The sequence below is a fragment of the Myotis davidii genome, unplaced genomic scaffold (genome assembly GCF_000327345.1).
Source record: "Myotis davidii unplaced genomic scaffold, ASM32734v1 scaffold337, whole genome shotgun sequence".
Lineage (NCBI taxonomy): Eukaryota > Metazoa > Chordata > Mammalia > Chiroptera > Vespertilionidae > Myotis > Myotis davidii.
The window spans coordinates 117971-133252 of record NW_006288250.1 but is presented as its reverse complement, the minus strand read 5'-3'; the positions used below and the strand labels follow the sequence as shown (position 1 = coordinate 133252).

Below are 15282 nucleotides of genomic sequence, written 5' to 3'. Positions count from 1 at the left end.
GGGGCTTCTTCCTGCTTTCCCTTTCGCCTCCCTGCATTGTGCCTACATATGCAAATTAATCGCCATCTTGTTGGCAGTTAACTGCCAATCTTAGTTGGCAGTTAATTTGCATATAGCCCTGATTAGCCAATGAAAAGGGTAGTGTCGTACGCCAATTACCATTTTTCTCTTTTATTAGTGTAGATTTTTATTCATATCAAAATATTTTCTAATTTTCCTTATGATTTCTTCCATGACTCATTGGTTTAAGAATGTGTTTAATTACCACATATTTGTAAATTTCCCAGTTTCTTCCTGTATTGATTTCTATAATCAGAGAAAATGCATTTTATGATTTTAATATTTTACTGAAAATTATGTTGTGCCCTAACATTTTATCTATCCTGGAAAATATTCCATATTCACTTAAGAAAAATGCATATTCCACTGTTATCAGGCTGATTGTTCTCTACATGGTTGTTAGGTCTAATTAATTTATACTGTTCAAGTCATCTGTTTTACTTTTTGACCTTTTAACTAGTTGTTCTAACCATTATTGAAAGTTGAGCATTGGAATATCCCATTACTATTGTTAAACTATTTTTTCTCTTTTATACTGTCAGTTTTTGCTTCATATATTGTGGGGCTCTGATTAAGTACATGTAAGTTTATAATTGTCATATATTCTGATAAATTGACTTTTTTATCATTATATAATACTTCTTATAGTAGTTTTTAGCTTAATATCCATTTCTTCTGATATTATTATAGCCATTCCATCTCTCTTGGTTACTTTTTACTTGGAATTGTCTTTTTCTTTCTTTATTTGTTTGTTTATTTTTTTTAATTTTGGAAAGGAAGCGGGGAGAGAGAGAGAGAAACATCAATAATGAGAGAGAATCATTGATTGGCTGCCTCTTGCATGGGAATCAAGCCTGCAACTTGGACATGTGCCCTTGACCAGACTCGAACCCGGGACCCTTCAGTCCATAGGCTGATGCTCTATCCACGGAGCCAAACCTGCTAGCGCTAAAATTGTCTTTTTAAATTATGTAAGCAACAAATATATATATATATATGTATTTACAAACCAAAATATACACTCTACAATACTGACTTTTATATTTACCTATGCAGAATACCAGTGTTGTTTATTTCTTTATATGAATTCCAAATTACTACCTAATGTCCTTACACTTCAGCCTGAAGGACTTCCTCCTTTTAGCATTATTTATAGGGCAGGTCTACTAGCATTGAACTCTCTCAGTTTTTGTTTATCTAAGAATGTCTTGAATTAACCTTTATTTTTGAAGTATTTTGCCAGATATACAATTTTTGGCATTTTTAGTTTGTCATTTCACTGCCTACTGATCCCTATGGTTTCTGTTGAGAAATCAGCTGTTACTCTTATTGAGGATCTTTTGTATGAGTGCTTCTCTTTTGCTGTTTTTAGGATTCTGTCTTTGTCTTTTTCTCTCGGAAGTTTGATTATAATGTGTCTTCGTTTAGAAATCTTTGAGTTTATCCAACTTAGGGTTGTTGAGCTTTTTGTCTTTATCAATTTAGAAAGTTTGGGTGCCTTATTTCTTCAAATATTATCCCTGCCTCTTTCCTCTTCTCTGGAACTCCCATTATGCATATCTTGGTACAGTTATTGGTGTCCCTTAGATTTCTTGAGTTCTGTTTACTTTTCTTCTTTTTTCTTTCTGCTTCTAAAACTGGGCATTCTAAATTGATTTATCTTCAAGTTCATTAATTCTTTTTCTTCTTATTCAAGTATGCTGCTGACCCCCTTTAGTAGATTTTGACAACTACTGTGCCCCGCCCCCTTTCCCTAGTTAGCTGCCTGAGCTCTGGGAATGTTACAAATCAGGGGAAATAAAGGCAGCCCTTCAAGTGTGTCCTTCAGTGAACCACCAGACATGTTAAAACAAACAACCACAATTTTTTAGAATAAGCTTTGTTCTCCTTCATTTGTAAAAACCTTTACCAGGATTGTGGACTGTGTCTTCAAGGCCATTCATTGAGCTGTGTATTGGAGGATCAGTAGGGTTTTTTAAATTGATTAAGCATTCTCCTAGTTACTATACTAGTAAACTTTTTATTAGTTTCTAGATTTCTGGTAAAGTTGATTCTGACATTATTGCTAGTTTATTCATCTCTTTAGTGGAAGGATGAACTTTTGGCATTCCTACTCTGCCATTTCCACTATTGTCACTTAGAAAGGATTCCTTCTAAGACACAAAAACTACTAACTATACAAGAAAATATTGATAGATTTAACTAAATTAAAATAAAAAGATTATATTCATAAAAATACATGATAAAGGAAGAAGATAATCTGCATAGTAGGATTATATATTTATTTATACAATATAAAACTGATAAAAGACTAGTTATTCAGAATAGATACAGAAGTATAACAATTCAATAAAAGAGAACCCAATAAGGGAAAATCGGGCAAAAGACTTGAACAGGGACTTTACAAAAGAGAATATCTACATGACTAATAAAGATGAAAAGGTATTTACCCTCATTAATAATTAGGGTAAGGAAAAGTAAAACCACCATACTACCTACCAGATTTGACAGAAATTAATAATACTGACATTACTAGGTAGAGGTAAATTGTGGAATAAGAGCAATTGTTACCATTCTTTTGTGAGATACATAAATTGGCTTAACCAATTTAGGAATTAGTAAAAGAAGGTATTTATACCCTATAACAGCACTTCTGTTCCCGAGTATATGTACATGTGCTAGAATTAATGCATGTGGGAATTACGATATATTAACAAGAATGTAGCATTGTTCATAATGTCTCCAAAATGAAAATAATACAAATGTTCATCAACAGAGTAATCCATATTCATTGCCTCCTTTTTCTTACATTCATCTTTTTTCTTTATATCCTATAATCAAGTATTTATCTTCATGAAATAATGAAATAGCTCTCTCTCAGACCACTAATGACTGTTTCTTTCCCCTTTATCTCTCTTGGTATATTCTTTGAATATCACCTTGTTCCCATCTTGTGCACAAAACTGGAAAGTAATCACATTTTCACTTTGAGAATAGAAGAACTATACCATTAGTAGTAGCCCAGAACATGAACTAAATTATGCATAGCCCCAAATAATAAATTTTATAATCAACATAAATATTAATGATTTTTAAAATAAATAATTAACATTATTTGCCCTTATGTTTGTATATTTTTAGAATGGTGATTCTCAATTACATCAGTCTTTACCATGTTGATAGGAATAATTTAATAATAATAATAATAATAGCCAACATTTATTAAATGTTTACTACTTGGAAGTGCTAGATAATTTAAATACACTATCTTATTTAATCCTCATCAGTAATCCAGTGAGGTAGAAGCTATCATTGTCTTCATTTTTTAGATAAAAGAAATGATGATTAGAAAATTATATTCCTCTGGTATGAATAAAACTAATGTCTTCTCAATTTTTTAAAAAAAGGAAAACTATAGTCATCAGTATCCCTGCAGAAGTCATAGCGTACTTAAATGGAGAAGAGTTTAATAAAGGACTATGGTATTTTCAAAGGTTTGGGCAGATTTTAGGGCAGTGATGGTGAACCTTTTGAGCTCGGCGAACCTTTTGAACCCCAACTTAACTCTGGTGCCGTGTCACATATAGAAATTTTTTTATATTTGCAACCATACTAAAACAAAGATTTATAATTTTGATATTTATTTTATATATTTAAATGCCATTTAACAAAGAAAAATCAACCAAAAAAAATGAGTTTGCGTGTCACTTCTAACACGCGTATCATAGGTTCGCCATCACTGTTTTAAGGGAAGCAACCAGACATAATGCAGTGCCCTGGGACTAGTAATAGTGGATAGTCCTAATGGAGCAAAGGAAGGGAGCTGCTATTACAATCCAGAAAAGAGCTATAAGCAAGTGTCATCTGACATGGCTCTGATCCTAGCTAACTTATAATGACCTGGTAGAGAAAAAGCCAGGGGAATAAATACCAGACTTTATGTTCTTCCACTCTTTTACTTTCCTGACAGTGCCTCCCATTGGCTGAATCCAACTGGAAACCAGAAAGCCCAGGATATCTTGTTGATTCTATCTATACAAGTCAGTTTAAAGTAGAGAGGGTGAAGAAGGATGGAAAATGAATCTGAAAGGGAAATGGAAAATATCTGGGAAATACATAACTATTAAATTACAGAGTCAGTATATGAATGCCAAACACTTTACTCCTGACCACACTGCAATTGTGGTTAAGACCTCTCATAAAGAAGTTTAATAAAATATTATTTGGCCAGGGGAAATACTTTGAATCTGGAGGTTTCTATTCTACGTCAAATCGTTGGATACTTTTATAACTAACAGTATATGAGAAGAAAAGAATGTCCCCATCCAACAACAAGTTAGGTGTGGGTATTGGTTTTACGTGCTGTTAGTATTTTTAGAATATTAAACCATGCATATTCCCCTTGTTCAGATTCCAGACTCGATAATTTCTCGTGGCGTTCAGGTGCTCCCACGAGACACAGCTTCCCTCAGCACTACTCCTTCAGAATCGCCTCGTGCTCAGGCTACATCTCGCCTTTCTACTGCTTCCTGCCCAACACCAAAAGTAAGTACAGTCCCTTGGTATTGTGGCTATGATGTGAATCTGGGAAAACTAACTAATATTTTCTTCTGCTTGTCAAGGTCGGATTCATGCATGATAAATAAAATGAAAAATTAATGGACTATAAGATAGTTACCACCTACTGTTTCACAAATTGTCATACTAGGCCAACAGAAGGACAATAAAAATTTCATGCAAAATGTCTACTTCTACATCAGGTATCACTTTCTGTAGCTCCTATTACTTTGCTGTGGACTTGTTATTTTCTTAGCATACTCATCAGTATAGATGTGGAGTTACATGTTTATGCAGATCAACGCATTTTTGGCCAAAATAAAATAATATTACCAAAAGGTGTGTTGTTTTTTAACCTGTCCAGTCTGGGGTAGCTCCCTGCTCTAGTATCATTCCAAATTTTTTTCAAACATATCCAACTTGGAATGTTGCTGCCTAATATTTGGAAACACATCTAAATTGATTAGAAAGAAAGTTTTAATGCCAACCTTTGGGGGAGGGAAGAAGTATCTTAATATTTATTTTTTATAATTTTCCCAAGTACTGAATTGTGTATGGGGGAAAAAGTATTAGATATTTATTCACTGCCTCACATCTTCAATGTATGTGATAAATTAAATAGCAAACTTAATTATGGCTATGACTGCTTACTCCTGGAATCTACCTTCCCTGGTTAAGATAATCATTTGTGCTTTTTATCACGTTTTCTATGGAATGGATCCAATATTGGCATCAGAAGGTTAAGAGTAAAATGTCTCCTTACTTAATAGGATATGGTGTTAGATATCAGTCTGTACACTGAATTTATTCTAGGGCTCTGCAGGTAATTTCTCAAATTGTGACTTTTTCTCTATATCAAATTTAAGAACTTGCATAGCTGTTTTTCTCAATTTCTTTCTCAACTTCTCTGAATTCATCAGTGTTGTAATTGGATTTAACTAGAAGTGATCTCAAGCAGTTCTTGATATATAATGCAGTTGCTTTTACATTCCATGGTACAACCTTCTTAGCAAAGTCTTCATAGTGTTAATGTTGTATATTATTGTTTTTAGACTTGTATCAAAAATAACATATTAATTTTATAGTTTAAAAAAACTGAGGTCCTAAATCTTCAGTGAAGAAAAATTGTAAGCACATTCTAGACATGAAATGTATGTTAATGCCATTTGGATGATAATCAACTACATCTTCACTGAATGAAAACATTGAGTTCTCTAGACTAAAATTGGATAGATGAATTTCATTCATGTCTTTTAAATTTTAAATCAAAATAATTTATTGTTTGACTGCATTAAATTCTAATTGTATAAGCTGTATTCATTTATAAAATCTGGGAAATAATTAAAGCTGAAAATTAAGGTCACTATTAATGTTTAGCAATTCACCACATATTAAGATCCAAATCTTGGTAATAAAGAGCTATCCAAGATACAGCATTTTTCCCCCTTAACAATATATACTGTGAACATAAATATTTTAAGCATAATTTAATTATACATACTAGTTCTTAGTCCTTTTAAAACGTTGTAATTACATTTTAATTACAAAGTGATTATTAAATCCAATTTTAAAATTCACTTGGTATTTCCAAGTTTACTAAGGTGAAATCCTAAAAATAAAAATGTTGATATTTATTAAGTTAATGTGCTTATTGCAAAGCTTTAGGAGAGCAAGTGGCTTGTCTTGACATTTTTCTCTTAATTAACACTTACATGCTCAAACTGACAATGAATTCATATAAAGCAGTGTATGTGAATATCTTTTTACCTAGGAATTTTTTCTATACTTTTATCTAGGAATAAGATTCTGTTTCTTTTCGATAATTTTTACCAGCATCATAATGTATATCTCAAAGATAAAATTATTGCTTTAGTGTAATTTTAAAATTAAATTGTTAAGGCTGAATCAGAATACTAGTATAATAAAAAAACTAGTTTGAATATTGATTTCTTAAAGGAGTGAAGAAAGTCAAATTAATCTTTCTATTAGATATTTTAAATTATAAGACTTCTTGATTGAATCTAAATTATATATGCTTTTGAATCAGTGACAGTTTAGTCAATGGTATAATAAAATAAATAGGTAGATAAACAAATTATTCAAATATAATTTTACAATAACTTCATAATTATAAATTGAAATCCATGCAAGAAGAAATGAAAAAATTGTAGTGATAGAAAATAATAGGAGGGAAACCTTACTTAGAATGATCAGAGAAGACCTCGCCAAGGAGTAACATTTTACCAAGGACATGAAGAATACACTGTCTAATCTTATATTCAAACAAAATGCATAATTATTAATTTTTTATAAGTTTCCTTTATCCTTTGAACATAAGAATTTAGATTACTCTGGATAAATAATAAATATTTTTTAACTCACAGTTTTCAATCATTAGGTCTGTCTAGAAAACAATGTGATTTCCTTTACATATAAAAATGACATTATTGATCCAATATCAGCATAATATTCCCTCTGAGATTTTTTTTTAGTGAAGTTAGTTTTACAAACTATTTTGTATTATTACCACTTTTCTTTGTGAGCACCAGGGTAATTATATGATATGGCTAGTTCATTGGTTGTAAACCTGAGGTTCCCAAGTCTCTGGAAAATCTTTGTTGCTAGGTCATGGTACTAGCTGGGGTCTGCAAATTATTTTTCACTATTTATAAGAGCATACACAAAATCAATAAGACTATACTAAACATTAAGTTTCTTTGCTTTTGTTTTAAATTAAATCAGTATTGGTATAGCAAAATCTATTCAGCTGTAAATGACATATAGAAATATGGGTTCTACAAACGCCAAAAAAGGTTGGGAAACACTGACTTAATGACATCAAAAGTACATTTTCTAAACATAAAAATTTAAGTTATTTTATAAAAAGTTAATTGCCCCATCTGATAGATATTGAGAATAATATTCTCTAGATTATTTCTCAAACTCAGCAGTTCTCAGACATAATGGTCTCAGAACCCCTTCACACACTTAAAAATTATTAAGGACACCAAATAGCATTTGTTTATGTGGTTATACCTAGTAATATATACTGTGCAAGAAATTAAAATTGAGAAATTTTAAATGTTTATTTGCTTCAAAATAAGAATAATAAGCCTTTATATGTCAACATAAATAACATTGTTATAAAAAAATAATGTTTTCCAAAGCAAAAATATCTACTGAAAAGGATGGCATTGCTTTACATTTTTTCAAATATATTTCAATGTTTGGTTTAACAGAAGACAGCCAGATTCTCACATCTTCTGTACTCAGTCTGTTGTGATATGTTGTTTTCGTTGAAGAATATGAAGAAACAAATCAGCCTCACACAGTTATGTAGTTAGAAAAGGAAGGATGATTTTAATAGTATTTTCAGATAATTATGGGTATTCTTTGAAATTACACCAAAAATTTACAATTTTCTTTTAAAAGTTAGTTGAAGGATGGAATCAAAAATTTTGTCAGGACCATTGAGTACTTTGATATATTATAATCCATTGCCCTGGCTTGAACTTTAAATGAACGTAGGTATGATTTTGTAACACATTTCTTGGTAACTTGAAAAATATATGTTCTTCTAAGTGTTGACAGATTTCATTATTTATATTAAAAAGCCATTTTCATTAATATAACCACCAAGCTCATAAAAAAGGACTTTGAAGTATTGGAAGCTCTCAAACTCATAGTATTATATGTTTTCCACAGTTCTGCTTTGTGTTTAAAAGTTATCTTTGACAAAACAACAATTTCTGTCAGTTTTTCTGAAATTGACAGGCCCATTTCATTCATTTCGAGAAAATGTCTGCCGAATATCTAAGTCTGAATAATCACAGTTTGTCAGTATTCTTTCATTCCTTCAAGTAACAATGGTATTCTGTTCAAAACCTGACTAGTTCAGCATGCAACTCAAACAACTGCATAAGAGCTTTTCCTTGAGACAATCATCATCCTTTGATATGGAACAGCAGTATTGTATTCATACTACTCATTTTGCCAGACTCAAGAGACAAGTTTAAACTAAGTTAAATTAGTATTTACTGTTTCATTGAGAACAATGTTAAATGAAACTAGCTTTTGTTTTTGAAACTATTAACTCTTAGTGCATGATAGTGAATAATACAAGGACTATTCATACTATTTGGATCCACCACCTCAATCTGCACTAAGGTGCCGACCCACCATTGCTTTTGTATCATTATTGAAAATGCCAACATAGTGGTGAAAAGAGGCAAATGTCATAGTGCTGTTATTGAAATAATTCAGCCTTTGGACTCCTGATAGGGCCTCGGGGACCCTCATGGGACTGTGGACTTAAAGAACCACCAGTATAATCAAACGAGCAAACTGGTTTGTTTCTTGAAAATATATGGGTCAAAATTATGTCTTTTGAATGTTATTTTTTCAGTGAGACAATGTTACAGTGCTCTCCTCAGAATAGAGATCTTATTCAGGGGTGGGGACCTTTTTTTGGCCAAGGACCATTTGGGTATTTATAACATCATTCACAGGCCATACAAAATTATCACTTTAAAAATTAGCCTGCTATATTTGGTCAAACATTTAATTAATTCACCCCTAAAGCCTTGGCAAGGCCAGGCCAAATGATTTCATAGGCCTTATACAGTCCACAGGCCAGACATTCCCCACCCCTGGTACGTAAATAACTACCAGTATAGTACCCTGCTTAAGCATTATAAATGTTCACCCTCACTCTGAAATCCCAATTTAATTCCAGAGCAGGGAATAGAATTTCTCCTCCCTAAGTCAAAATGAGAAAAGGCTTCACAAAGTCTTTTGCAGATACAAGACCAGAAATTGTAATGTCTGGCTAACTCGACTTATTTCCAAAAAGATACTATTTCTGCACTTGGATGGCATCTAATGTTTCCCCAGGATATCTTATCTACTAATAGATACAGAGAGGCCTCTTTTAAGTAATAGCCTAGTTTTGGAAAGATAATTTTATTAGAGATATAATTGAGCATGGCTCTTTAAAACTCAATTTAGAACATTTAAAATTGATGAGCTTTTAAAGGTTTTTTTTTGTTAAATATATTTTATTGATTTTTACAGAGAGGAAGGGAGAGAGATAGTTAGAAACATCGATGAGAGAGAAACATCGATCAGCTGCCTCCTACACATCTCCTATTGGGGATGTGCCCGCAACCCAGGTACATGCCCTTGACCGGAATCGAACCTGGGACCTTTCAGTCCGCAGGCCGACGCTCTATCCACTGAGCCAAACCGGATTCGGTAAAATTGATGAGCTTTTAAATAAACATAAAATTTTTCAGCTTTTCCTAAAAAGATAAGATCAACATTACTTGTCCAGCGCCCTATGTATATCACAGCTGTCATTCTTTATATCCTCCAGGCTATTTTACTCATATGCATTCAATGGCGGGCTCCTATAGATGTTTGAATAACTGATTTCTAATCTTGTTCATTATTGTTTAGTTTCTCCTCCTTTATAACAACATGTTTGTTTTGCTAATTATTCTGGTGTGATAGCAAAACAGATTATTGAGACTTCAAATAAAAGATGGTTCTCTTCGGTATTTTTCTAATGAGAAAGGCACTACCCAGTATGGTAAAGTATTTCATATTTTGATAAAATTGAAGGTAAACAATAGTAATATGTTTTAGCTTTTAATTTTGAGTTTACAAATCATTTTATTTTCTTATTTTTATTGATTTTAGAAAGATGAAAGGAGAGCAAGAAAGGGAAACATAGATCGGTTGCTGATCATACACACCCCAACTGGGGATTGAAACCGTAATCTGGGTATGTGCCCTGACTGGGAATCCAACCCGCTGCCTTTTGGTATATGGGACCATGCTCCAACCAACTGAGCCACACCAGCTGGGCAACAAATAATTTTAAATGGTTGTTCTATGGCATTCTGCTAAATGTACAGGATTTTACATTGATTTTTGTTTCTTTGTTCATCTCATTTAGTGTCCCCTCTGTCTTTATATATAGTGGTAATTGAAAATGAAATTCCTCCCATCCTTTTCTAATTATTTAATGTTCACAGAATTATATTCATCATTGAAGCTAAGCATAATTTAACTGTGAAATGTACAATTTCTACTCTGAAATCTGAACTTGCAAATGACATTTAATTGTTATCCTAAGGAGATATAGCTAACCAGAAATTATTAGCTGTAGAGTTAAGTTTTATTGCTTACCAGTGGTTCTCAACCTTCCTAATGCTGCGACCCTTTAATACAGTTCCTCATGTTGTGGTGACCCCCAACCAGAAAATTATTTTTGTTGCTACTTTATAACTGTAATTTTGCTACTGTTATGAATCGTAATGTAAATATCTGATAAGCAGGATTTTTCAGGCGACCCCTGTGAAAGGGTCGTTCAACCCCCAAAGGGGTCGCGACCCACAGGTTGAGAACCGCTGGCTTAGGCAGTCTATAAGTGGCTAGGTTCTTTTTTTATTCTTTAAAAACAAGTAATATACCTTCTCATTTTAGAAAATATACATAAGGGGAGAAAAGAGTTCCTCTACACTTAATTAATGACTGCTAAAATTTTGTTGTATATCATTCTGTTATTTTTTTATTTGCATTCAAATATTTATATAAATGGATCATGATGGTAAGGCAGTGAATAAGAGCTTAGGTTCTGGAATCACTAGTAGGTATATGGCCTTTAGAAAGTTACTTTACCTCTGTAACCATAATTATCTCATCTGTAAAATGAAAAATAATAATAGCATTTCCCTCATAGGGTTATTATAAGGTTTAAACTTTAAAATTCATATTAATCACTTATCACAAAGTTTGAAATACAAGTAATGCTCCCTAAATGTTAGCTATTATTATTAAACTATAATATTTTATCCTAAACAGTAAAGATTAAAAAAAATTTATCCTAGCTCATTCATTTAGTAATATAAACATCATTACATGTTTTAAAATAATCTTGTACAACATTATTATTGTTTGCTATTCTAATTTGTGGAGGTAGCATCGTTTTTTCAGCAGCCCCTATTATGGATATTTCAGTTATTATTTCAGTTTTTAAAACAATGATATAATGATCTGGAAGTTAAATGTTTCACAGTTTTCTCTTTTTAATTTATTTATTTTATTTGTTTGTTTATTTATTTCAGAGAGGGAAGGAGAGGGAGAGAGAGATTAAAACATCAATAATGAGAGAGAATCATTGATCAGCTGCTTCCTGCATACCCCCTACTGGAGATCGAGCCCACAACCCAGGCATGTGCCTTTGACCAGAATTGAACCCGGGACCCTTCAGTCTGCAGGCCGACACTCTATCCACTGAGCCAAACTGGCTATGGCAGTTTTCTCTTTTTAAAATTTTTTTATTTATTTTTAGAGAGGGAGGAAGGGATATGGAAAGAAAGAGAAACATCCATCGGTGTCTCCTACACACCCCCTACCGGGGATCAAGCTGGAAACCCCAAGCATGTGCCCTGACTAGGAATCCAACTGCCAACCTCTTGGTACATGGGACAATGCCCAACCAACTGAGCCACACTGGCCAGAACTACAGTGTTCTCTTAATTAAACCTAGCAACTGTATTAATTCTACCTTTGTTTAAAGTATATGCAGAATCTTTAGTTCATTATTCATATAATTGTGTGTGTTTTTTATTGTCTAAAGTTTTACATGTCTCCTTTTCCTCGGATTAATCCTCCTCTCCCCCCAGCCATTCCCACTCCAGGCATGCCCCCACCTCCCCAGTGCCTGTGTCCATTGGTTATGCAAATATGCATGCACACAAGTCCTTTGGTTGTTCTCTAACCCCCCCCACCACCACCACCACCACCATTTGTCACTGGATCTATTCTTGTTCATCAAATTATGTTGATCATTATATCCCACATATGAGTGAGATCATGTGATATTTATCTTTCTCCGACTGGCTTATTTTGCTTAGCATAATGCTCTCCAGTTCCATCCATGTTGTTGCAAATGGTAAAAATTCCTTCTTTTTTATAGTGGTGTACTATCCCATTGTATAGATGTACCATAGCTTTTTAATCCACTCATCTGCTGATGGGCACTTAGGCTGTTTCCAAATCTTAGCTATTGTAAATTGTGCTGCTATGAACATAGGGGTGCATATATCCTTTCTGATTGGGATTTCTGGTTTCTTGGGATATAGTTTTAGAAGTGGGATTACTGGGTCAAATGAAGTTACATTTTTAACTTTTTGAGGAACCTCCATACTATTTTTCACAGTGGCTGCACCAGTCTGCAGTGCATGAGGGTTCCTTTTTCTCCACATCCTTGCCAGCACTTGTCATTTGTTGATTTGTTGATGATAGCCATTCTGACAAGTGTGAAATGGTGTCTCATTGTTATTTTGTCACTCTCAGATGATTAGGACTTTGAGCATGTTTTTTTTTAATATATTTTGTTGATTTTTTACAGAGAGGAAGGGAGAGAGCTAGAAAGCCAGAAACATCAATGAGAGAGAAACATCGATCAGCTGCCTCCTGCATATCCCCTACTGGGGATATGCCCACAACCAAGGCACATGCCCTTGACCGGAATCGAACCCGGGACCCTTCAGTCCTCAGGCCGACGCTCTATCCACTGAGCCAAACCGGTTTCGGCATTGAGCATGTTTTTATATGTCTCTGGGCCTTCTTTATGTCCTCTTTCAAAAAGTGTCTATTTAGATCCTTTGCCCATTTTTTGATTGGGTTGTTTATCTTCCTTTTGTTAAGTTGTATGAGTTCTCTGTGAATTTTGGAGATTAAACCCTTATCGGAAATATCATTGGCAAATATGTTCTCCCATGCAGTGGACTTTCTTGTTGTTTTGTTGATGGTTTCTTGTGGTGTGCAGAAGCTTTTTATTTTGATGTAGTCCCATTTGTTTATTTTCCCCTCAGTCTCCATTGCCCTAGGAGCTGTGTCTGTAAAGATATTGCTACGACATATGTCTGCTATTTTGCTCCCTATGGAGTCTTGGAGGATTTTTATGGTTTCCCATCTTACATTTAAGTCCTTTAGCCATTTTGAGTTTGTTTTTGTGTATGGTGTAAGTTGGTGATCTAGTTTTAATTTTTTCATGTATGTGACCAAATTTCCCAACATAATTTATTGAAGAGACTTCTTGACTCCATTGTATGTTCTTGCCTCCTTTGTCAAATATTATTAATTGAGCATAATGGCTTGGGTGATTTCTGGGCTCTCTGTGCTGCTCCATTGGTCTATACGTCTGTTCTTGTGCCAGAACCAGGCAGTTTTGAGAACCGTGGCTTGGTAATATGGCGTGATATCCAGTATTGTGATCCCTCTAACTTTGTTCTTCTTTCTCAAGATTGCTGTGGTATTCGGGGTCTTTTTTTAAATTCCAGATGAATTTTTGGAAAGTTTGTTCTAGATCTTTGAAATATGCCATTGGTATTTTAATGGGGATTGCATTGAGTCTGTAAATTGCTTTGGGTAGTATGGACATTTTAATGATGTTGATCCAACCAATACGTGAACATGGTATGTTCTTCCATTTGTTTATATCTTCCTCTATCTCTTTTTTCAATGTCCTGTAGTTTTTTTAAATACAGGTCTTTTACATTCTTAGTTAAGTTTATTCCTAGGTATCTTAGTTTTTCTTTATTCATATAATTCATATGGATACCAAGAACAGGTCATTTTTGCATCTTGATGAATTCAATTTAATGATATTCAATTAAAAGCAGTTTTTAGTATTTGCATATGACTTATTTATTGGCAGACACTTAAAAAATTATGGATCCAAAGTTGTTTGAAAACTTAACATTGAGTATGTAAAAGTAATTGCACTATGAGGCACTAAATATTGAGGGTCAGCCCAACTGCCACTTTGAAATATTTTTTAAATAGACGTCAGTTTTTATATTTATAATATCATGGTATTAAATTAAGTAACCTCTAAAGTTCCTTGTAGGCCTATAAATCTGTTTCTTTGAAATAAGTTTTTATACTGACCGAATAAATATTATTACCATTCTGTTTAGCCCTTCTCTCTGATGTTATATTAATATCCAATTAATATAAAATAATTTACATTTATTTATCCAGCCTTTACATTCCATGTTACTACATAAAGTTAGGGATTATCAACTGAAAATGCTCTAACTTTAGTCAAGATTTTTCTCATTTAGGTCAAGCTTAATTCTGTTAAATGAAATAATGATTTATCTTGGTATCCACTAGAGTTTGTGCAAGCGATAGGAAAATAGGAAAGTGAGAAGTATAGAAATACAAGGAACAATTAAATTAATACTAGCTTTCATTTTAATTAAAAAGTTTTAATTCCTTTCAACTTCTTTTTGATAGTTTGGGGCATGTTAGTGCAAAAGCAGCTCAACAGAAATAACCTATGCCATCATTATTTCAGCAACAGAATTTATTAGATAGAGCCATGATTTAAATCCATATAATTGCCCTTGCTCAGTGGTTCTCAACCTGTGGGTCGCGACCCCTTTGGGGGTCGAATGACCCTTTCACAGGGGTTGCCTAAGACCATCGGAAAACACATATATAATTACATATTGTTTTTGTGATTAATCACTATGCTTTAATTATGTTCAATTTGTAACAATGAAATTGGGGGTCACCGCAACATGAGGAACTGTACTAAAGAGTCGTGGCATTAGGAAGGCTGAGGACCACTGCCCTAGCTGGTTT

The 15282-nt window shown here is 33.3% G+C and overlaps 1 protein-coding gene across 1 annotated transcript in view; it reads left to right on the top strand.

Moving 5' to 3' along the window:
* The window catches only part of LOC102755735 (gephyrin), a gene marked incomplete at its 3' end in the record, with an annotated part of 348549 nt that overhangs the window by 219167 nt on the left and 114100 nt on the right, over positions 1-15282 (top strand). Inside the window, exon 10 of the mRNA XM_006760102.1 lies at positions 4471-4605. Coding sequence (XP_006760165.1) covers positions 4471-4605 — 135 coding nt within the window. The remainder of the gene's footprint in view (positions 1-4470; positions 4606-15282) is intronic.